Source organism: Citrus sinensis, chromosome 2 (genome assembly GCF_022201045.2).
Source record: "Citrus sinensis cultivar Valencia sweet orange chromosome 2, DVS_A1.0, whole genome shotgun sequence".
NCBI lineage: Eukaryota > Viridiplantae > Streptophyta > Magnoliopsida > Sapindales > Rutaceae > Citrus > Citrus sinensis.
Genome location: NC_068557.1, coordinates 17539842 through 17560933, shown reverse-complemented (window position 1 = coordinate 17560933; position 21092 = coordinate 17539842). Strand labels below are relative to the sequence as shown.

Genomic DNA, 21092 nt, shown 5'->3' with positions numbered 1-21092 from the left:
GTGCAAGATGAAAGATAGCATGGATAAAGAATAAATAGTTGTAAATTACAGAGATTTATTCTTCGTCCATAAAATAATTTAATGAATGAGTATTTTTTAATATAAATTATTTAATTAAAAGGTGGTACAAAGAATATTTTTATGGTTTAAATATCCTCAACCTTCAGTTGTTTCTTTGTAAGGGTAAAAATGACAATTCCACATTCTATTAGAATTTTCATAATGATCAATAATGGACAATGATATCAACATAAAAAATTAAAATGAGCAGGACTTGAGTGTTAAAATTTAGAAATACTATTTGGTTAATTTAATTTTAAAAAGAAACATGAATTGTAGCTCAATTTGTTAAAAAAAAAATTACAAAGAATATATTAAGCAAATAAATTTATGGATTGTATTTCTCTAACGACTTTTATATGCAGATAAATGATCATAATGTTGGTGGTCTGATCATTGGCGACCCGATAGTTGGGGAGTACGATGAGACCGGCGAAGGCTTGCGAAGGGTTAGTCTTAAAAAAATTTAATTTAGTTATTAGTCTTTAAAAATTTTAATTTAGTTAACTCATTTTTTAAAGCATATATTCATTTCATTTTTTTCTTTGTTTTTTCATTTTATTAGGCCAAGCATACCAAAACGTTCATGAAAGATTTTGATAAATATATCACCACAAGCTATTGCTACCAGAACGAGACAAACTCTAGTGAAAGTTCTACGAGGACATTGAAAGAATTTGAGGTAGCTTGTCAAAAGCCCTTCTTAGATGAAGTTTCGGCAATGAGCATAATGGCACAATGCTTCTGTGATAATTGTGGTGAGGTTTCTGATAATGTTGCCCTTGTGAGAGGACGGAGCATTCATTTTGGTAGTAATGAAGATTAAGATAAATATTATTAAAGGGATTGATGATGTTTGTGGGTATCGTCGCTACAAACCCTCACGAGACTAAACTCGTCCACTAGGGCTGCCTAGGGGTTTAAAGGCTTGTTGCATACGCTAAATGCAACCGTGATTACCTGCGAAAGTGGTGTAATAGGATTTAATTTATTTCGTTTTTTACTTTTAATTGAAAAACTTTGTATTTGAATTCACTAGTATTCAATTACTTACACTGATAAAATTATTTATTTTAACCATCTCCCAATACTATAATACCTGAGATGAAATTTTCTTAGAAAATTATTCATGATGCCAAACACAAGCCCTTCAAAGAACTAACAAGATTAGATTTGGTCACAAGGGCAAATGGATCTGGAATTAGGAAAACATTCGACGCCAAATATTCCAAATACAACATAACTTAAATTTACCATAAATTCTTCATCTTGGCCCATGTGTTGCAGCAGAACAATCGTCGAATAGTTTAGCTTAAAACCATCGTATGGGTGTTAAAACGACTAGTCGTTTATCGTCCTCAACTTTTTCATGCATGCATTGATCCCTACTAAGCAGAGAAAACTATATCTGTCATGCATTATTGCTTTAATCAATTCTTAGAGGAATCAGAGAAAATTAAGGCATAATCTGGATGAAGGAAACCCTATGGCTAAAGCAAGGGCCATATTTGTCGGCTTTACTTGGTACAGAGATTGTTCCGTGAATGTTGCTCTAATTGTTGCTGTGAAATTTACATTAAGAAAAAAAAAAGGAAAATCATATTTCTCATTTCTCATTCAATACTATTTTCCACCCCTCGTCTTCTTTATTTCTTAATTCCCTTTTTTTTTTTATTCTTCGTCTTCTTCTTGATCGTTCTTCTTTATTGTTAATTTCTTTCTTTTTTAATTTTTTAGTTTCATCTCACGTACACAATGGATCGAACTTAGGAACAAGAATTCACAGATAATTCTTCACATTGAAGACTTCCTTTTACTGTTTACTAATAATTCTTTGGAGACAAGAAATAATTATGGCTGATCATGTTAGTCATAGCCGGTAATGATTTGATTGATTTCACGGTTTATCAATTGCTAAAATTCATACGCACCAAATAGTGAGATGTGCACGGACTATACCTTTCAAGTCTATTATAACCGCAAGATTTCTTCTACACACACGTTAATCCTACATATACAACTTATTATCCCGTTAACAGTGCGTTCATCCATTTATCACTTTGTAACGTCAGTTGGCATCCACAAGCAAACATCTTCTGATAATCTAATCAGACAATTCCAAGAGTTACTATTTCATAAAAGAGTAGGATTATTTATGCTGTAAAAATTACCTTGATCGCTTCATTATTCTATGCACTAATATATTAATTTTAAATAATTAAGTTTTAGTCTTTTCAAAAAACAAAAAAAAATAATTAAGTTTTAATGAGTACATTTTAAATCCACCGGATTAGTTTCAAAATTCCTTTACTCATTAAAACCATTGTTAAAATTTAAAAGTTTATATTATACTTTATAAATCCATCTTAATACCTAATATACCTTTGAAACTAATTCATGATTTTCTGCAACTTTTTTCTTCCATTCTTCTTCTTCTCCTTCTTCTTCTTCTATCTATCCAACCCGTAACCTGTTCATACCCAAAAACCAAATCCCTCAACTTATTAAGTGGAATTAATTTTTTTGCCCATTATTGTCATTAAACCGCTATAAAACATATATAATATCATGAAAAAATAAAGTAATAATAAAACTATAGTTGTAATCAATAATCAATTAAACAACTAAACTAAAGCGCACAATATTTTTCAATGGCATGGCTTTCCTCTTTCTTATATAGTTCGAATTCAATGAAATAGATTTGATTGTTTGAATCTAGAATAGCTTGACTAGTGATATAGTTTTCACCAAATCCAATATTTAACAACTCAGTTTGATCTGTTTTCAACTAGAGGAGTTGAAGAAAAATTAATAACTATGAAACAATTTTTTTTTTCTGTATACATTAAGCAAATTTAGAGATGACTTCAAGATGAAATACGCATTATTAAGTCCATAACAGTATCTTATGTTAGAGACAATTTAATAATAAATTTTTTTAATACTGGTTCAAATGAGAATTTGGGTTCAAATAATCCTTCATTAAGTTTTCTTTTGTACATTATTTATGATTTTAAAAAAACCTTACTTAAACTATTTTAATTCTCATGGTTGCAATTTTGAAAGTTTGCTTCACCCTCTCCGTTTGTTTTTATGCTTTTATGGGGCCCTCCATCATCTTTTCTTTCCATATGCATTTTAATGTTAATATTTAGTCAATCGTGTAACATCAAGTATATCTATAAAATAATGATACTAACAAATAAAGTATCAATAAACAAAAATGAAGATTTTAACATCTATATTTTCATATGGGGCTTGCCTTTAATTTTTAGAATTTAAAGACCGACATTTAAATTTCAATTGTAAGATATTAGTAGTCAGCTGAATTCCCTCCTCAAAGTAATATAAATTCGTAAAGTGCAATGGAAAAATCTCTTGGCGATATTATACTCCAGCAGATGCAAAGTAGACAACTAGACTGGCCAAATTCTGAATGTTGAGACTTTTAAAGATTGAATTTTCTCTTGTTGCCTTCATTGAGAAAATGACAGAGAATTAAAAGAGAGAAAGTTCATTCTCACCGCATAAAGCCTAAGAGAGACAAAATTATTAATCTGACTCTCGAATCTTCAGGTCTTCACAAAAGAACATATAACAAACTTGAAAAAAAAATAATTGCCCCTTCAGATCCAAAAATCATTTTGCTTCTAATATTGTTTTGCATGCTTTAGCTGTAGTAATTAGTTACTTTCCGTGTAATCAACAAAACCCCAAAAAAACGACACTAGAAACTGTGGTTTTGATCATATGTGATAAAGTGAATTGAACTTCCCAGCAAGGGCTTCAATCTAAAAAGCAAATAAGCCATTCTTTGTGATTAATTAATTACAACTTAATTACTTAATTATTTCTCTTGCATACGTAATTAGTTGACTTTTTTTTGGCTGTAATAAATACCATGAATTGTAAGAATCATTAACCTTCTTATAGGCCTCATAGATGATCGTATAGATAATGCTAATAAACTTTCTTCAAATTAAGTTCATTAATTTCATATTTCTGTCCTATATTTATGCTTCCAAAATGGATAATTTTCTTGAGAATTTTCAACATACTCAGTTATTTCTTGTCCAGTGTTATTCTAACAACTAAGAAAAATAAGAAAATCTTTTAAATAAGATAAATGAATTTCTCAAAACTAATCTATCATCAAACAGATACATATCCACTTGCCTAGTTGCCTTGCGGATTAATTAATCCTGCATTCTTTTTAGCACTGTAATAGCATAATCACATAATCACGTTAGTATCAATAATTTATAATACTTGTTTGTTAAAAGCGGAAAATGGTGCATATGTACATAATTACTGATACTTTTTATAAAGTGTCAGAAACTAAGTGTCAGTAAAGGTCATTTTTTTAGTAGTGAGTGCACCTTGCCTCATGGTTCTCTCCCCATTTACTTTTTCTCTATGGTTGGTAATCTGTGAACCACACGAGCCTCTAAACCGCCTGGTGCCTTTAGGCACGTTATAGAATGATTTTAAGCAGCGTAGGACAGATCTTAAACCATGGCAGCAAATACTCAAGGCAATAAATTGACAATACAATAAAAATACAGCTGTTACGTTATTAAAAAATTCCAATTTGAAAATACGATTAAAACTACTGAAATATTTATTAAGAGAAATTTATTGAATCTCTTTCATCTAATCATAAGGAGACAGAGATAATCTTAAAGAATCCAATTATAAAAACATGAACGTGAGAGATAAAGAGAGATTGTATTTGACTATATCTCTGTTTCTTTTTCATTTTAAATTTAAAATTACCTATTTTACAGGTTTGTTAACCAATTAACATAATTTTCAAATAATTAAAAATTTTCATTAATATAAATAATATGTACTGTTGATTAGATCTAACGGTATATATTTCCCACACTACTGATACCGTAAAAAAATTACGGCATCATAAAGGGACCCTTGAAAATATTATTATTATTATTTTCATAAATGCTCCAAATATAAGATTTATAGCTCTTAGAATTTTATTTTTTTTTCATAAAGGGTCCCTTTATTCTTCTTGGTTGAAAGCATAAATAAAGGGTCCCTTTATTCTTATTCTTCTTAGTTGTTAGAATAATATTGGACAAGAAATAATTGAGTATGTTGAAAGTTCTCAAGAAAATTATCCATTTGGAAGCATAAATATAAGACAGAAATATGAAATTAATGAACTTAATTTGAAGAACGTTTATTAGCATTATCTATACGATCATGCATATATGAGGCCTATAAGAAGGTTAATGATTCTTACAACTCATGGTATTTATTACAGCCAGAATAAAGTCAACCAATTACATATGCAAGAGAAATAATTAAGTAATTAAGTTGTAATTAATTAATCACAAAGAATGGCTCATGTGCTTCAACAGGATAAATTAATTATGTATGCTTGGGCATGTGGATTTTGTGAAGGAAATTATACGCCAAGAGCCAGAGCTTGCTGAGAAGTTAAGACATAATTATGGAAGATATACTAATAATAATTTCAATGCTATTATTTTTCCTCAAGCAAATAGTCCAGAAATATTTCCATAAATAAGCCTCAAGCAAATAAATCAATAGCAACAATTCATATACATTGTAAATGTAATATAAAGTGTAATCAGTGACAAAATAAAAAGTATTCATTCATAAACATAATTTACAAAATATTGTTTCATAAATACAATACATTTTCACTTTGTATTTTTCTCATACTTAAGCCATTTCAATTTGACATTTGGATCTTCTATCTCATTAAATAAATCCCTTTTCACTTTGTCCGTAAACAACTGACTAGCAAATAACCACACTTTACTCCCAGCCTCAATGTTTGGTAAAGAAGCAACCACTTCCAATGCTTTATAAATCTCTTTCCCACTTGTATCATTTTGAGAGTTTGAAGTTGTGTTCCTTTTCTCTACTGCATCAATGAGACGATCAAGCTGCCTTGACAGTTTTACAGCACCTCCTACTTTGTTCCCTTTTAAGGCCACTCTTTTACCTTTGCTTCCCTTACTATCATCAGACACAATATACTCATCAGAGTCAGCAGTACTCTCAACACAAAGAGATTCAGATGCGTCATTACTCTCTAAAGGAAAACCAGATGAGGGAACCCAAACATGCTCACCAGTAGCCACAGTGTTCATGAACATTAAATTTATTTTTTTCTCCAACTCTGGATCAATACCATTTTTCCGAAATCTACTGAATTGCAGATTTTCCTTTATTTTCTTTTCCCACCATTCCTCACTTGCATCAATTGTCCTCAACCTATGATTCCACCCTAAACCAGCTTCCTTACCAATCAAATTCTTCCACAATTTCCAATCAGTTCTAAAAGAATCCCATTTATTTTTCATTTGAGTTCTGTTGTAATCTAATCCAGTTTCTCTAATGAACTCCTTAATCAAATTTTCATATCCTTGGGAAGTCAAATGAGTCCCAGGACGATGTCCGGCATCCACCTCTTTAATGCATAAGTCACAAAATACATCTAAAGTCTGGGGGTTCCAGGTAGCCTTACTAGTTGAGCTATTAGACATAATTTCATACACTTAAACCTAGGAAAAAAAAATATTTCTTTGTCAAACAACAATACAGGAAAAATAAGAACATAGAAGTTAATAAAATTACTAGAATCTTGTTATGGATGGTGGAAGGAAAAATAATTCGATATTAAAAAAATTTAAAAAAAAAAGACAAACCAGAACAAGTTACTTTAGTTGTTACTTTACTTGAAATACTTTTAATCAAACACTTAGTTTACTTGAAATACTTTTCCAGCAAACAATAATGATCATAGCCCACGAATAGAAACAATTACAAGAAAGTCAATAAAGCAACAAAAGACAAACCAGACTAGGAAACAAAGAAATTCAACTAAACAATCATTAGGTACAAACTGCAATTGCATTTAGCCTCACAATCTCAAATTTGCTACGTGCTTTGATATTTCCTGTACTATTCTTTTGGCCCATCCCAAAGAAATTGGATAAGACCTATACAATTGCAATTGCAACACTTTCCCCCTTCTTTTGACTGTGCCAAAACATCAACTTGAAATCCGGAATTTGACAAACTTCCCTTTGTTTACTGAAGCATAGTATTTCATAACGTAGGCATGCATTTTATTATTTAATGTTTTGTAGAACTAGAAACTCAAATCAAACAGGGGCTGTGCATGTCTACAAAAAGCAACTACAAAAATAAAAACTACGATAAAAACAATGGTTACAAGCAAATAAATCACACATGACCCATCACCCATCAATTTATTCTAAACAAAAGCCCCAACATTTTATGAACGAAAAGGAAGAAAATGAAAAATTGCTTGCAATAGAGTAAAGGAGCACTAAAAAATGAACAACGGGTAGAGGAAAACGCACCACTGACAGAGGCGTATGAGAGTGGCCAGTGTCGGAATCGCATCAATTGGAACTCCCACAGTCGGAATCGTGCTGATGAGAATGGGTGTTTAGGGTTTGTTTAAAAAAATTGATTTGAAATAGAACTCCCACTGACACGACTGTTTGATAAAATTAAAATGGAATAATATATAAGGCTAATTTAGTAATTAAACTTGCAGCTGGGAAAACAAATCTGCTAAATTGTCAAAACCCAGGTATAAGTGTTACCAAACACTTTAGTAGCTGGGCTTTGACAACCCAGCTACCTCACCACACTCCCAAACGGGCCCTTAGTGCACAAAGGTCACAACTGTCTTGAAACCACACAAGACCCGAAGTTTTTGAATTAACTGATATCAATTAACAAGGAATAAAATTAGAAACTATATATGTCTAGAAAGATTTATTCCTCAGGAGTTCAAAGAATTTTACGGTTTTCTATTTGAAGGTTTCTACATGAATATATGGCTTAAAGAATGCTGACTGCTCAGAATCACTGAAGCAACCAACTTAAAAAATGTATTAGTTCTTTGTTTCAGCCTCTTTCCCCTAGAAGCATGACTGCCAGACATTACATGCTCAATTTTCTTACATTTCTACATGTTTTTTTTTGTTTTGTCAAATTATCGAACAAGTGTTTGATTTTAAAGCATTGGTCATTACATGGTTACATAGCTGAAATCTCCACATAACCATCTCTCTACTCAACAACAAAATAATCATAACAGTTCTAAATATCAAATTACAAAGAATATATACAGTACTAACTTTATTGATCAATATCCATTGCTTTCTTGTAATGATAGCTCCTAGATTTACCTTGAACATAAATTTTTTGAAAACTCAAAAACTTGATTAATTGCCAAAAAACTCTACTCAAATTTATTTAGATTGATTGACCAAAAACTCCACTCAAATTTGTTCCTTGATGAGATATTGTTTGCTGCTTGCAAATATGAGTTTGAATTGTGTTTTATTGATACGAACTTATTCTACCAACAGTCAGCGGTTAACAAGTTTTATTTGTTAAAATAAACCGTGTGGGATCGTGTAGTTTGCTCAAGTCCGAGAAATTTTAGTGACCACCCCTACAATTTTAAATATTCTCACAATTTCACTTAAATAACATATTTTGTTTAATTACACAAAATTCATGGGAATACTTAATTACATTTTAAAGTTTATTTTACTATGTATCCTTCACCATTCATTATTGGCTTTTCGTAATTTTATTAAGTAATAATGTCAGGCCAAACATGAAAGAGTTTCAACATTTAATTAATTTGAAAACTCAATGCGATACTCAAAATTGATAAAATAGTACTTAATTCATATCCTTAATGTTATAAGATAATTCGATTATCATGTAATCAAAATAATTTCAAAATTTATCAATCGGATATAGTTTGTGCGGTTAGATTATTTTATTCTAATGCATGGCCATGGAAGATTAACGGAAGTTATATGTGTATATATATATATATATCCAGTGGTGCAATATATGCAATAGCCTTTGATTTCTCATGGTATATTTTATTGGTTTACTAGCTTATAAAACCATATGCAAATGCTGAAAATTGGACTACAGTTTGAAATATCACGTGGTATATCTCATTTGACATTAGATTAATGTATCTAGTGCCCATAAAATATGGTTTACTTTATTAGTCTACAAATTAGCTTTTGTTAATATTTATATTTCACATATCAATTCATAATACATTATGGTAATTACGACTTTAATTTCCCACCTATTAATAAATAGGGGTAAATAGAAGTACTGAATATGTGTGTGTGTCCATTACTTCATATGTTTTAATAACTACAAGGAAAATCACCTCTACTAACCTTTTCTCGTGCCATTTTTATTACATTTTACCAATTGTCTTTTATAATACTATTTTGTGAAAGAAAGCTAAAATTGACTACTCAAAAATGTCTTTATATTTTTTATTACATTTTACATAAAATTTTCTTAATTTAGCCGGCTTTAACATACTTATTAATATTCTTGCTGTCTTGCATCCTCATTCTACGTTTTTTCGAACGATTTTCCTATTAATGATTCAACAATGTTTTTCAATCCTCGACAAGTTTGAAAAAAAAATAAATTTGATGCTCTTCAACTTTTAATAATTATTAGTGGAATTCAAGTGATCACGGGTACAAAACACAACTATTCAATTTAATTAATTAGAAATCTACCTACATATTCAAATTTATGAGTGAGTCTGAGTGATAATGACTCAAGAAATCGTGCTGACTAATAAGACTAGCCGACAATTTTCCTCCCGAGGAATTATATTGATAACATTTCAACTGATTGTTGATGATGCTAATTAAAGTTATTGAAATTTAAAGATATTATCAGCTGTTGATTTGAATATTACTCCAATATAGAAAATGCTACAAAAATTTAAATTAATTCAATTTTGCGCCAACTGTATAAAATCTGTATCATCCATCAATGTTATATCCATTGGGAAAAAGAAAATCAATTTTCCACCTAATAATTGCAAATAGTATCAATTTCCAACATTGAGTCTTGACTAAAGAATACGACCTGTTTTTATTTTTTTGCCTGTTTTTATTGTCCTTTCACTTTCTTTAATTTTTGTGCTTTATGGATTTGTTTGGCACACTTTTTGCATTAATTGTATTGTGTTACGATGTATTGCATTAGGATATCTACATTGCAATATTATGTTTGGCGCAACATAGACAATATTATGATAATAATATTATTTTTATATTGATGCCAAAATTAAATTAATATTATTTAAATTTATTAATATTTTAGGATTCCATTATTAATTATTGAAATTAAGTATTAAATAATTATTTTTATATATTAATTTTATAATAAACATGATTTAATCATATACTATGATTAAATAATAAAACACTACAATACTATGTTATAATATTAATAATATTATATTATAATCTAATTTATCTCTATATATTAGTTATCGGAATATAGTATAATCATATTATAATGTAGTAAAATTTAATATTATATTTAAAAGTATAATACTATATAATTACATAATATAAATTAAATTAAATTATATTATATTTATAAAACAATATGATATTAAGTTATAAATTAATCTTTATTGAATAATAAATGATAAAATAAAATTAAAATACTTTTTTCATATTTAAAGTAAATAATTAAAATGATTATATTTAATGAAATAAAATAATGTATAATCATTTATTTATTAAATATTTAGGTGTGTTACTATCTTTTATTATTAATTAAATTAAATTTTTATTTAAATATAAATTAATATATAATAAATTTAAATTTCCTATAATTCATTAAATAATAAAAGTTATATTATTATAATTAAAATATAAACAATGTTTGAATATAATACAGCTGAAACCCTACCACCGTCTCCCCTGCGAATCTATTTTATACACCTTTTCTTATATTAGCCAACTTTTAAATGTAGTGCAATGCAACTAAAAATTTTAACCAAGCATGAGTTAGCATAAGAGTAGTGTTTTAATGCAATTGCAATACAATGTAATGCGAGTTGCCAAATGTATCACAAATTATAATGTGACACAAAATGAAAGTGATGGAAGACTTATATCCTTCTCAAAGAGAACATTATTAATAATTAAAAAAACTGATATAAATGGAGTTTTAATACCTTTTATATTTAAATCCAAAATAACGTAAATTTATCAAAATAGGTAAAATCAAGTTATTTTTACATATTACATGCACTAAAATAAATATAAAACACTGACTTCCAAAAAAAAAAAAAGCAAAATTGAGCTAAACTAATAAAACTAAAATGTATGTATATTTCTTAATAATATTACGCTAAACTAGTTTTCCAGAAAAAAAAATTCTTTTATAATAATTTTTTATAAATGTTAATTTTAAATAATAAAATTATTGAAGTAATTGATTTTTTTTATGTATTTATATGGGGGTGAAAAAGAAATTTTTGAATTTCAATATCAATAAGGGTAAAAAAAAAGACCAGTTTAGAAAATGAGATTTTTATTCCACATTCTCATTTTGAGTGGTCCTATAAAATTGATTCTTATTATGGATTGTATTTTCTGAAAAATAAACAAGAATGTGACTGATAAACAAGCACACCATCAGTTCAATTCCGTCGATATCCCTTCTTATTTAAATACCATTCTTATTTTTTCAAAAAATTAAAAAAAAAATAGAAGACTTCCGATTTCAAGGGCAAAGTTTGCAATAAAGTTGACATATTAATTTTGCAACAAAACAACAAATCTACCACTCACCTCTTGCTAATGGTAATAGCAATCATAATCTGGCAACATTTTATTGGAGGGATATTATATACATAGATTAGAAATGGGATGTCGAGAATATTTTTGCTTCTAATAGAAAAGGGAAAATAAGGGGAAAAAGAAAAAAAATAAACTGCATATAAGAAGTTGGAGACTTCCGATTTCAAGGGCAAAGTTTGCAATAAAGTTGACATATTAATTTTGCAACAAAACAACAAATCTACCACTCACCACTTGCTAATGGTAATAGCAATCATAATCTGGCAACATTTTATTGGAGGGATATTATATACATAGATTAGAAATGGGATGTCGAGAATATTTTTGCTTCTAACAGAAAAGGGAAAATAAGGGGAAAAAGAAAAAAAAATAAACTGCATATAAGAAGTTGGAGCATCCATGTATTATTTATCTAAGGCGCAACTCCTGATGACCAATATATTCCGTTTCTTGTTCGTGTATAGTTTATGAAAAAGCTTAATGTATGCTTTTCAAACAAATAATAAATAAATATAATGTGCCATGAGAATTTGGATTATAAATCACCGTAACCATAACAGCACCCAGTGAAAGCTGATAGAAGCCTCCATTACGCCTTTGTTTTACTCTGGAGGCTTGTATCAGCTGGAACTTTCTTTGCAAATATTCTTGGAAAGACAAGCTGAGCCACCTTAAGAGCCTCAATTTCAAAGTCTTGCTAACATCTCACTACACAAGAAGAAAGAATTAATATGTGCTTAGATAAAAAATTAGCATAAGCTTAAAGGTTTTAAATAACTAGTTACCTTGTAGCCTCCACCAAGACTGCTCTTATGGTTTTCAATGGAAAAACAATTTCTGGCATAAGCATATCTGCATTTTCACCTGACACAAATGTAGATCAAAGTACCCTCACCTTAATTCCCAACCCTCGAATTTCACTCGTTTCCTTTTCAAATTTCCATTATTCGAAAAAGGGGGAAACAGACGCAAACCTTTACCGAGGGGTTTAGGCTTGGATCCCTCGAGTAGCTTGCTAACAACTGACCCATCAACTCCAGCGCTATAAGCAATCGCGCTCACCAGCATCTGCAGATGCAGGCTCAACCAATCAGAAGGCTCTGAAAAACTAGACATTTTGTTACCAATATTCTCTACCATGATTCACTCTTGAGATACATAAAAGATAAGGCTCATGCCCCATAACGAAAACCACGCATGCATTTTGTGAAGTATATGTCACTTTTCACCTTTCAACGAGGAATAATCTTAGCAGCCCTCTGCCTTTAGACAGATAGACAATAAGAGCTTTTAGAAATATCACATACATAATTAAAAAGAAGAATAAAGAAAACCTCAAGAGCATATTGGATAGCTTGAACACCAATCTTCTGACCATGGTTAGCAGTTTGCAATTTATCCAACTCCTTGCAGGCATATAAAAGTGACATCACACTAACTGCAAATGCATCAGAATACATATAACATTTGTATGTCATGCATCAATCAAACAAGATAGACCAACAAAAGCCAAAAATATAAGAGGTTTACCAACTCCTTCCTTTGCAGCCTTGACAGCATTTATGGCATTAGCAACTCTATCCTTCTTTTCACGCACTTCAGCTTTATTACTTCCACAGACCTTACAACAACAGCACCCGTTTCATTTCAAATCAGAATACTTCCTTACCTAACATCTCTAATTCAACAATCTTTCATCTCAACGAGCCAAATTTCATTTATAGCATGATGCAACAACAGAATAAGATGCAGTCATGTCTTCTAAATGCAATTACTGTAACCAAACAAGCAAATTGAATTCATCTTTGGCACGTTCCTATTAGCAAGGAATATATACTTCTACCAAAATCCAGTTCCAAAACTTCACATATATTATAATGTCTAATTGACTGTTTGGTACTGTTTTTCTTCTCTTTTTCCCATTTTAAAGTATCAAAGTATTTGTACGGTATCAGTCTACTCTATACTTCAATTATAATCATATGAAGATGGGAATGTAATATGAATCCAAAGAATTAGTCAATTAATTAAATCATTTTATCCAAAATGACCTGATCATTGATCCTCCCTATAAATGAGTTTATTCAACTTTTTTAATAGCAGATAAAAGAAAATTCAAATTTCTTGGCTGGCCAACCAGGATTTAGAGTTTAGACCTGGTCATGACTTGGCCCAAATGGATCGTGCTAATAGGTCATGTTAGGCTGAGAACTTTCATTCTATGCCCAGCACAAGTCAGTTTCAAAGCTCTTGAAGAACTAATTTACAATTCCAAATAACCAAACCTTTATAACAGCAGCGAGATAAGAGTGCTTTGTACAGCTCTCTTCAGGGAAATCTTGTAAATTTTCCATTGTGAATCTCCACTGTAACAACTGCAACAGACATATTTAAGAAAAGAAAATTAGCAAAAGGGTAAGCAAGTTGTCCAAAAATATAGAAACAGCCCAAAGAAGCACAAAAGAGCCAAACAGTATAAACTGAAAAGCAGAGTCGCTTCAAATTATAAACACAATTGAAAATTCTGATAACTTGTTGGAAAATCATGTGAAATGTCACAACACAGACCTTTTCGTGTCCTATGCAAGCCTTACAAAGAAGGATAACCGTCTGATCCTTTGATACCGTAATCTACAATGATAAAAGAGGGCTAAGACATATTGTTTGAGCAAAACCTCGTCTCTCTTGTCAATATACACAAGGAAATGAAAATTAATATATTACTATGCCAAAGTTGTACCAGAAGAAAGGATTAAAGTCCACCAGAAACAAGGATGAGAAGAACGTTCTCATGATGTGCTCTACTTAGGTAAAATAAATCTTTTTTTCACACCAAAGAAAATTATATACCAGTCACTGATATCTGATATCTCTCACCTTCTCAGCATGGCCAAGAGATACGCATTCAAAATCTTTTCCTGTCATGACCTAAAAGAGAAAGAAAGGAACACATTGTTTTGTAAATCACATAATAATCATGCAAAGCAAGGTGGAGCATTTATCAAATGAACCAACCTTCCCATACGTGAATTTGGCAATGTCCCGAAGGCTAGCCTTCCTACTTTCTCCAAATCCAGGAGGTTTTATGACACAAGCCTTCAAGCAATTCAGAACCCACAAAAAATGAGAAGACATATGAAACTTCACTTTGTAAAATTAAATGAATAATTGAATGATAGAAGATTCTTCAAGTAGGCCATCTCTTAACAGCAAAACACTGTCAAGTATAAGTTCACCTTGGTTGCTGTAGCCACTCCATTTAAGACAAGACTTGCTAGGAGATCATTTTCAATATCTTCAGCAATGATCAGTACATCTGTGCCATTATATCTTCTAACTGGTCCAATCTCTGTCAATAAGTCAAAGAAGACGCAGTTCGAAACCTTTTTCTCAAGGATCATGATATAAGGATCTCGTAAAACCTAGTAAAAATGAAATCACTAGTTGATTAATAACAAGGCTGATCCAAAGTTATATCTTCAAGGTAAGAACTAAGCAATCTCAATTACTTCATTGTCAATATATCTATCCTTTATAGAATCACAAATTTCTCATAAAACGTCAATTAATTTATTGATATCTCAAAATGCTTACACATTCTTTCGTCTTATGATTGGTGATGAAGTAAGGTGACAAATAGCCCCTGTCTAGGGTCATTCCCCAATACAACTGAAGTTCAATACTGGGTGGTGTTTTCCGATCCTGCAATAGTAGTGAGGCAGTAGAAAATAAACATAAAACAGTAGAGGAAACAAAATGGAAGGTTCTGAAACATAACAACCGAATCAGAGGCACAGCAGATAAGAAAAAAGTAAAGACGATGAAAAATTCAAGAAGCAACTTACAGCTAACACATGAAGATTGTTTCCCCAACCTTTCTCAAAAGCCTTGGCTATGAGCTCGCCAATCACTCTGTCACCATTTGCTGCAGCCGTTCCAAACTTCAATTTAAAATGGGAAAAAAAGCGCGTCAAAATGAAATATATTTCTGTGGATTATCATTAAATTGAGCAAGAGTCTAAAGTGAGAAAGAAAACCAGGGCTATTTGTTCGAATGATGTGATGGGTTGTGCTGTGCTGTATAAATTTCCCACAAGTGCATCAATTGCCATTCTAGCCCCTTGTCTTTGGTCTGGCACTTCCGCATCCTCCCGCATATAAAATTCTCCCTTTTAACTTTAGAATTGGTGCCTGCAGACAGAAGATAGATGTCAATTGAATTTGATCAGATGATCTGTATCCATTAATTAACTCCATTCCCATTCACAGCAAATCTAATTTCTTAATTAAGAAAATCCAGAAGATGTTTCACAATCCAAAAATCTTTTAGTGACTTCCGCCGCGGTATACTGTCTGCTCCGAGTTAAATGAACCTGACACAGAATTAAATTCAACGAAATTAACTCAACGAAATTAATCAATTGAACTGAATAAGCCAAGCCAGAATTAGTTATTATTATTTGAAAAAAGGAAACAAAAAACACTAATAAATGAATGAATGAATCATCACCGGCTGAAAATTGTTATCAAGCAACCTACAAAATCAAATTAACTAACATAAACAAAATGAGAGAAGTGGAAGGAAAACAAAGTAAACAAAATAAAAATTTGGTAAACTGTGAAGGAGAAGTGCACCTGACTTTGGAGGCGAGGTTAGAGGCATGGCGCAACATCGTTTGTGATTTTGTTGCGCAGAAAGGACAGAGGAATTCGATTGACCAAAACAGAACAGAGACTTAATGAGACTTAAAAGGCAGTTTTGTTTGGTTGGGTGGGTTTTGTGGGTCCCTTGTGGTGGGATTGAGTCGGTTAGAAGGTGCGTATTTAATGAATTTTCTAGTTGGACACTCGGACTCGGACTCGGACTCGGACTCGGACTCGGGGTCTTTCACTTTACTAATCAAATATACCTGAATGAGATTGAAATGAGGAAATCTTAGTGCCTGCTCGCTCTTTCAATTCGTCTTTCAAATTCTCTTTATTCAGAACCATTTTATATATTAAACTTAGGACACTTTCCACATATATTCGTAAACAGCTCGAGATTGCTCAGTTACATGAAATATTCTATTCATTTACTCTTTTATTTTATTTATTTAGTGTTTATTTGGTATGGCTTATGTAATGTTCATAAGTGCTTATTTAATTCCATAAGCTCTTATCATAATTTTTGTTTTTATTTGGTTATTTTTTTTATAGAATTTTTAGAGTTTAAATAAGCTATTTTGCCTCTACTAACAAAATCTCAAATTTTGAGCTTTTGAGAGTAGAGGTTGAAAAGTTTTTTTTAAATATTAAAATATCTAAAATATTCTTTACTTATTTGACATTATTTTCATAACATAACTTAAAAAAACTTGCCTATTAAAGTAATTTTATAAATTTTTAATAAAAGCTCTTATTGACAACCAAACATCTAAATTTTTTTAAGTAAAAGCTCTACTATCAAAATCTCTACTTGAAAAGTTGTATCAAACGGAGCCTTAATACAACTATCTTTACATGTATAGCTTGTGGTTGTTATTTTAATTAAAGTACTGTGGATAGAAATGATTATAATGGATTGCTTTGATATCTGAGTTGGGATGTCTTATCTTGTTTTGATTTGTATTGACATTGTTTGAATTTGTGTTTTAATATGGTTAATACCACTAATTTTTATTTTCTTTCTTTTAATTTACTTATTGATATCATGTTTGTGAAAGTTTATTGTTAAAGTTTACGTTCTCATTTATTGAGAAATAATGATTTTTGTAATTAAATTTTATTTTAATTTTCTAATATTCTTTAATTTAAGGATAAAGTTATTGTAAAATCTATTATTTATAATTTTTTATCCACTATATTTTTTCATATTTTAATAGTAATGTAATAATTAATAAAATTAATAATTATTATAATTTTGATATAATTAAATTTATCAAAGTAAAAAATATTTTGATTATAAAATTCAAACAAAACCCAAATGAATTATTTAGGCTCGGTTAAAAATATTTGGGTTGGTTTAGGTCAGGCCCAAATTTTTATAATTTAGTTCGGATTGTTTTAAAATCTAACCCAAACCAACTCATGCCCACCCCTAACTGATTCCACATTTGAGTCCAAAGTTCAATCAAAGTTTGATCCCTATTTAGACCAAAATAGACTACATGGACAGTCAGATCCAACGGGACCAGTCCAATGTGGTTCTCAAAATTAGATATCAAATTAAGTAAATAACACTAAGCGCCCATCTATTTTGTCTAAACATTACACCATGCATACATTAGTATTAAAATCTAATGAAAAAGAAATCACGATCAACCATTTGTTTTGGTTTTAGTTTAACAGGCTTAGATTATCATTTTAGTCTCGCTCCATTTCGAGAATGTATTATAATCACGTAAATTTAAATCCCGAATATAGTTGGCTTAACCATTGCAATGGAAGCAAGAAGTCACGAGTGCAATTCTAAGGGTATACATTTAATTTGATGATGAGGAGGGGTAAGAGTGAAATGTAACTTAAAAACTCTCGATGAAACTTCTGAATATTACATAAATATATTGTAATATGAGCTTATAAAATCTGAACGTCTGTACTTTAAAAGGATGTGTGCATTCTTATAAGAGGACTACTTTCTGAAGATGCAACAATTATTTTCACATCTCATTGTCGTTAAAGCTGACTTGAAAACTCATGAATTATTCCTTCTAAAAAAATAAATGAATGAATTGCTAGTTAAACAACTTTTGAGCTTATAATTTTCAAGTACTGCTTTTTTCTTTTTTGGTCTTTCACCCTTTAAAAAAAAAAAATTAGTATTTCATTCATCTCCTTCCCACAAGATTAAAATCAGAGCTTAGAGAAAAATCATGTATTTTTGCCAACTTAAATTTGAGCGCGCATTAAAGACGCTAGCTAAAACGTGCACAACCATGGATGTTGTTGCCATGTGAATTCAATGACTGTAGTAGCGCAATTGTGTAGTGGCTGATTGAAGGTTTTCGTATTGAGGTTTGTTTAGGTCATTAGTGATATTCATCTGCTGATGGAACGAATGAGTGCTTTTTGAGTTCAACCTGTCTCTTGAAATTGCAAAGTATCAACTCAAAAGCTAGCAGAATTTGCAAAAGTCGTCTAGTCGGTGGTGGAATTAAGATTTTAATTTAGGGGTTGCGAAAATATGAAGAAAATTGAGAGTTGCCTTGAAACATATATTGGGGATCATTTTGAAAACTTTTTAGTTTTCACATTATTTTTTAAAAATAAATTTTGAAACCTTGGCAACCCTTGCTAGGCGTGAATGTAGTTCCGCCTCGACGACTAGTGTTGTAGTTCGGCTGGAAAATGTTTTAGTAGAACTTTATACTCTTTTGTCATGAGATTAATGCAATTTTTATGCTCAATAAAAAAATAAAAATATGCTTTATGAAAACTATTTAAAATTTTTCTCCATTTAACTGGCTATAGGGATGGCAATTGTGTCTACAAACCCGCCCAAATCCACCCGCCAAAACCCGTCTGCTTCGGATAATTTTGTGGGTTGCGGGTGGGTTTGGTATTACAAATTGAAACCCGCATTTGGATGCGGGTGGGTTTGGTATTAGCCCAATATCCGGCGAATACCCACATGGATATCCGCTAGACCCGCAATATTTTTTAAATATTTTTAATTGAAAAATATTTAAATATTTAATATATAAAGAAAATAATGCAATTATGCAAAGCGCCAAATAACCAAAGTATAAACAAGTGTAGTGTGTATAACAATGCAAAGTGCCAAATAACCAAAATGTTTTTGTATGGACTATTTTTCTTTAACTTAATGCATGAATTAGTTCATTATATAAGTTTTTTCGGATTAGTATTTGAAAAATATTATTTTTTGGAAAATATTAATCTTAATCATTATTGTAGGCATCATGTTGGATGGGTGCTAATGATGGTGAATGAAATGAACATCTTTCTTGGAGCTTGTGTTGAATGATAATATGAGATGTAATTGTTATTTTTAGATATTAGTTTGTCGTTTTTTTTAATGGATTTGTGTATTTTATACTTAAAATTTAAAATTTTGTGTTGGATTGATGTTGAAATTTTAATTTTTCATTTATATTAGTTAAATTTAAAATTGAATATGTTATGTGGAATTTGAGGTTATTATTGTAAATTTATATATTCAACATTTGTGATTTTAAATATAAAAATTCCCCAAAAAATCCGCCGGATACCAATGCGGGTTTGGTAATTGTCAAAATCCTTAGCGGGTGGGTTTTCTTAAAAAAATTAAAACCCGCTATGGGTTGCAGGTGGGTTTGGTAATTTAAATTTTGTGTGGGTTTGGCTTTGATAATGACAAACCCGCCGCGGGCGGTGCCAATTGCCATCCCTAACCGGCTCTAACATATTTTTTAATATTCTTGCTACCTTGCATCGTCGTTCTATGTTTTCTTGAATGATTTTCCTATTAACGATTCAACATCATTTTTCAGTCCTAGCCAAGTCTAAAAAAATAAGAGTGGTAATAGACTCCTATTATCTCAAAGTTTATTCTAAATAACATGTCATTCATTAAATTTCATAATTTCTTATCAAATTTAAGTAAATTAATTGTAATATCTCACCAATCAATTTGATGAATGTCATATCATTTATGATAAAAATTTTGAGATGTGTAACACTACTCAATAAATAAATTTGGTGTTCTTCAACTATTAATAATTGTAGTTATAACAATTTTGTGCAAATACCAACACTAACCCTACTCATTATTGCTGAAACTCGAGTGATTACACACAAACCACAACTTATTCAATTTAATTAATAAGAAAACTACTTAAATATTCAAAATTAAGAGTGAAAGCGAGTGACATTGAGCAAGAAGTTGCCGTTATTAATGAGACTGATTGACAATTTTCATCCTTCGGAATTTTATTGATAACGTTACCATAAATTTTAGAAGTTGATAATTAAAGTTATTACAATTAAATAATTACAACTACTTCATGTCTTAATGATTAATGAGTTTGTACTTTTATGCAAAGTCTCCTTTATGCAACTCACCATCGGGTGAATCACGAATGCGTTCCAATTTGGTGGCGTGCTTGATTAATTTGTCCTTTAATACATGCCCAAAAGCTGTGTATGCAGCTAGCTTTTACAATTTCTATCTTCTTCGTTCTTTAATTTTATTTCGTAGGAACTGCGTCTTGTACTTCAGTAAGAACAACTTCTTTAATTTAATTTAAAAATAAAACTATTTGAGTATTTTCTTTTTTTCACAAAAAAAAAAGAAAAAAATTTCAATCATCGGAGAGGCAACCCAAACATCGTCTATTTAGTCGCTAGTCA

General features: G+C 30.4%; 2 protein-coding genes across 4 annotated transcripts; both read right to left on the bottom strand.

Annotated features, from left to right (window-relative positions):
- Positions 1 to 5747: 5747 nt before the first annotated feature.
- LOC127900305 (L10-interacting MYB domain-containing protein-like) lies at positions 5748 to 6599 on the bottom strand. Its single transcript, XM_052434931.1, has one exon. The coding sequence runs from the start codon at positions 6597 to 6599 to the stop codon at positions 5748 to 5750; it is 852 nt and encodes a 283-aa protein (XP_052290891.1).
- A 5539-nt stretch (positions 6600 to 12138) lies between these two features.
- On the bottom strand, positions 12139 to 16486 carry LOC127899772 (chaperonin CPN60-2, mitochondrial-like). 3 transcript variants are annotated; one of them, XM_052433851.1, is made up of 16 exons: positions 16395 to 16464; positions 16270 to 16294; positions 16072 to 16132; positions 15797 to 15950; positions 15605 to 15700; positions 15354 to 15461; positions 14996 to 15181; positions 14775 to 14855; positions 14637 to 14687; positions 14328 to 14390; positions 14045 to 14134; positions 13290 to 13380; positions 13094 to 13197; positions 12734 to 12827; positions 12545 to 12623; positions 12139 to 12467 (listed from the first exon to the last, which is right to left on the bottom strand). In XM_052433851.1, exons 4-16 carry the CDS (start codon positions 15914 to 15916, stop codon positions 12446 to 12448), a joined length of 1185 nt encoding a protein of 394 aa, XP_052289811.1. In that variant the 5' UTR covers positions 15917 to 15950; positions 16072 to 16132; positions 16270 to 16294; positions 16395 to 16464; the 3' UTR covers positions 12139 to 12445. The 3 variants fall into 3 exon arrangements, with proteins under 3 accessions (XP_052289811.1, XP_052289813.1, XP_052289809.1); XM_052433853.1 differs by lacking the exon at positions 16270 to 16294 and having other exon boundaries at positions 16395 to 16486; XM_052433849.1 differs by having other exon boundaries at positions 15797 to 16132; positions 16270 to 16311; positions 16395 to 16448.
- Positions 16487 to 21092: the final 4606 nt, after the last annotated feature.

Excerpts from the sequence above, each read along its gene's own strand:
- LOC127899772 (XM_052433853.1), bottom strand. The coding sequence starts at position 15,916 with ATGCGGGAGGATGCGGAAGTGCCAGACCAAAGACAAGGGGCTAGAATG. Across the intron at positions 15,462-15,604 it reads ACAATCTTCATGTGTTAGCT|GATCGGAAAACACCACCCAG; the intron begins GTAAGTTGCTTC and ends CTACTATTGCAG. Across the intron at positions 12,828-13,093 it reads CTATCCAATATGCTCTTGAG|ATGCTGGTGAGCGCGATTGC; the intron begins GTTTTCTTTATT and ends CTGCATCTGCAG.
- LOC127900305 (XM_052434931.1), bottom strand. The coding sequence starts at position 6,599 with ATGTCTAATAGCTCAACTAGTAAGGCTACCTGGAACCCCCAGACTTTA.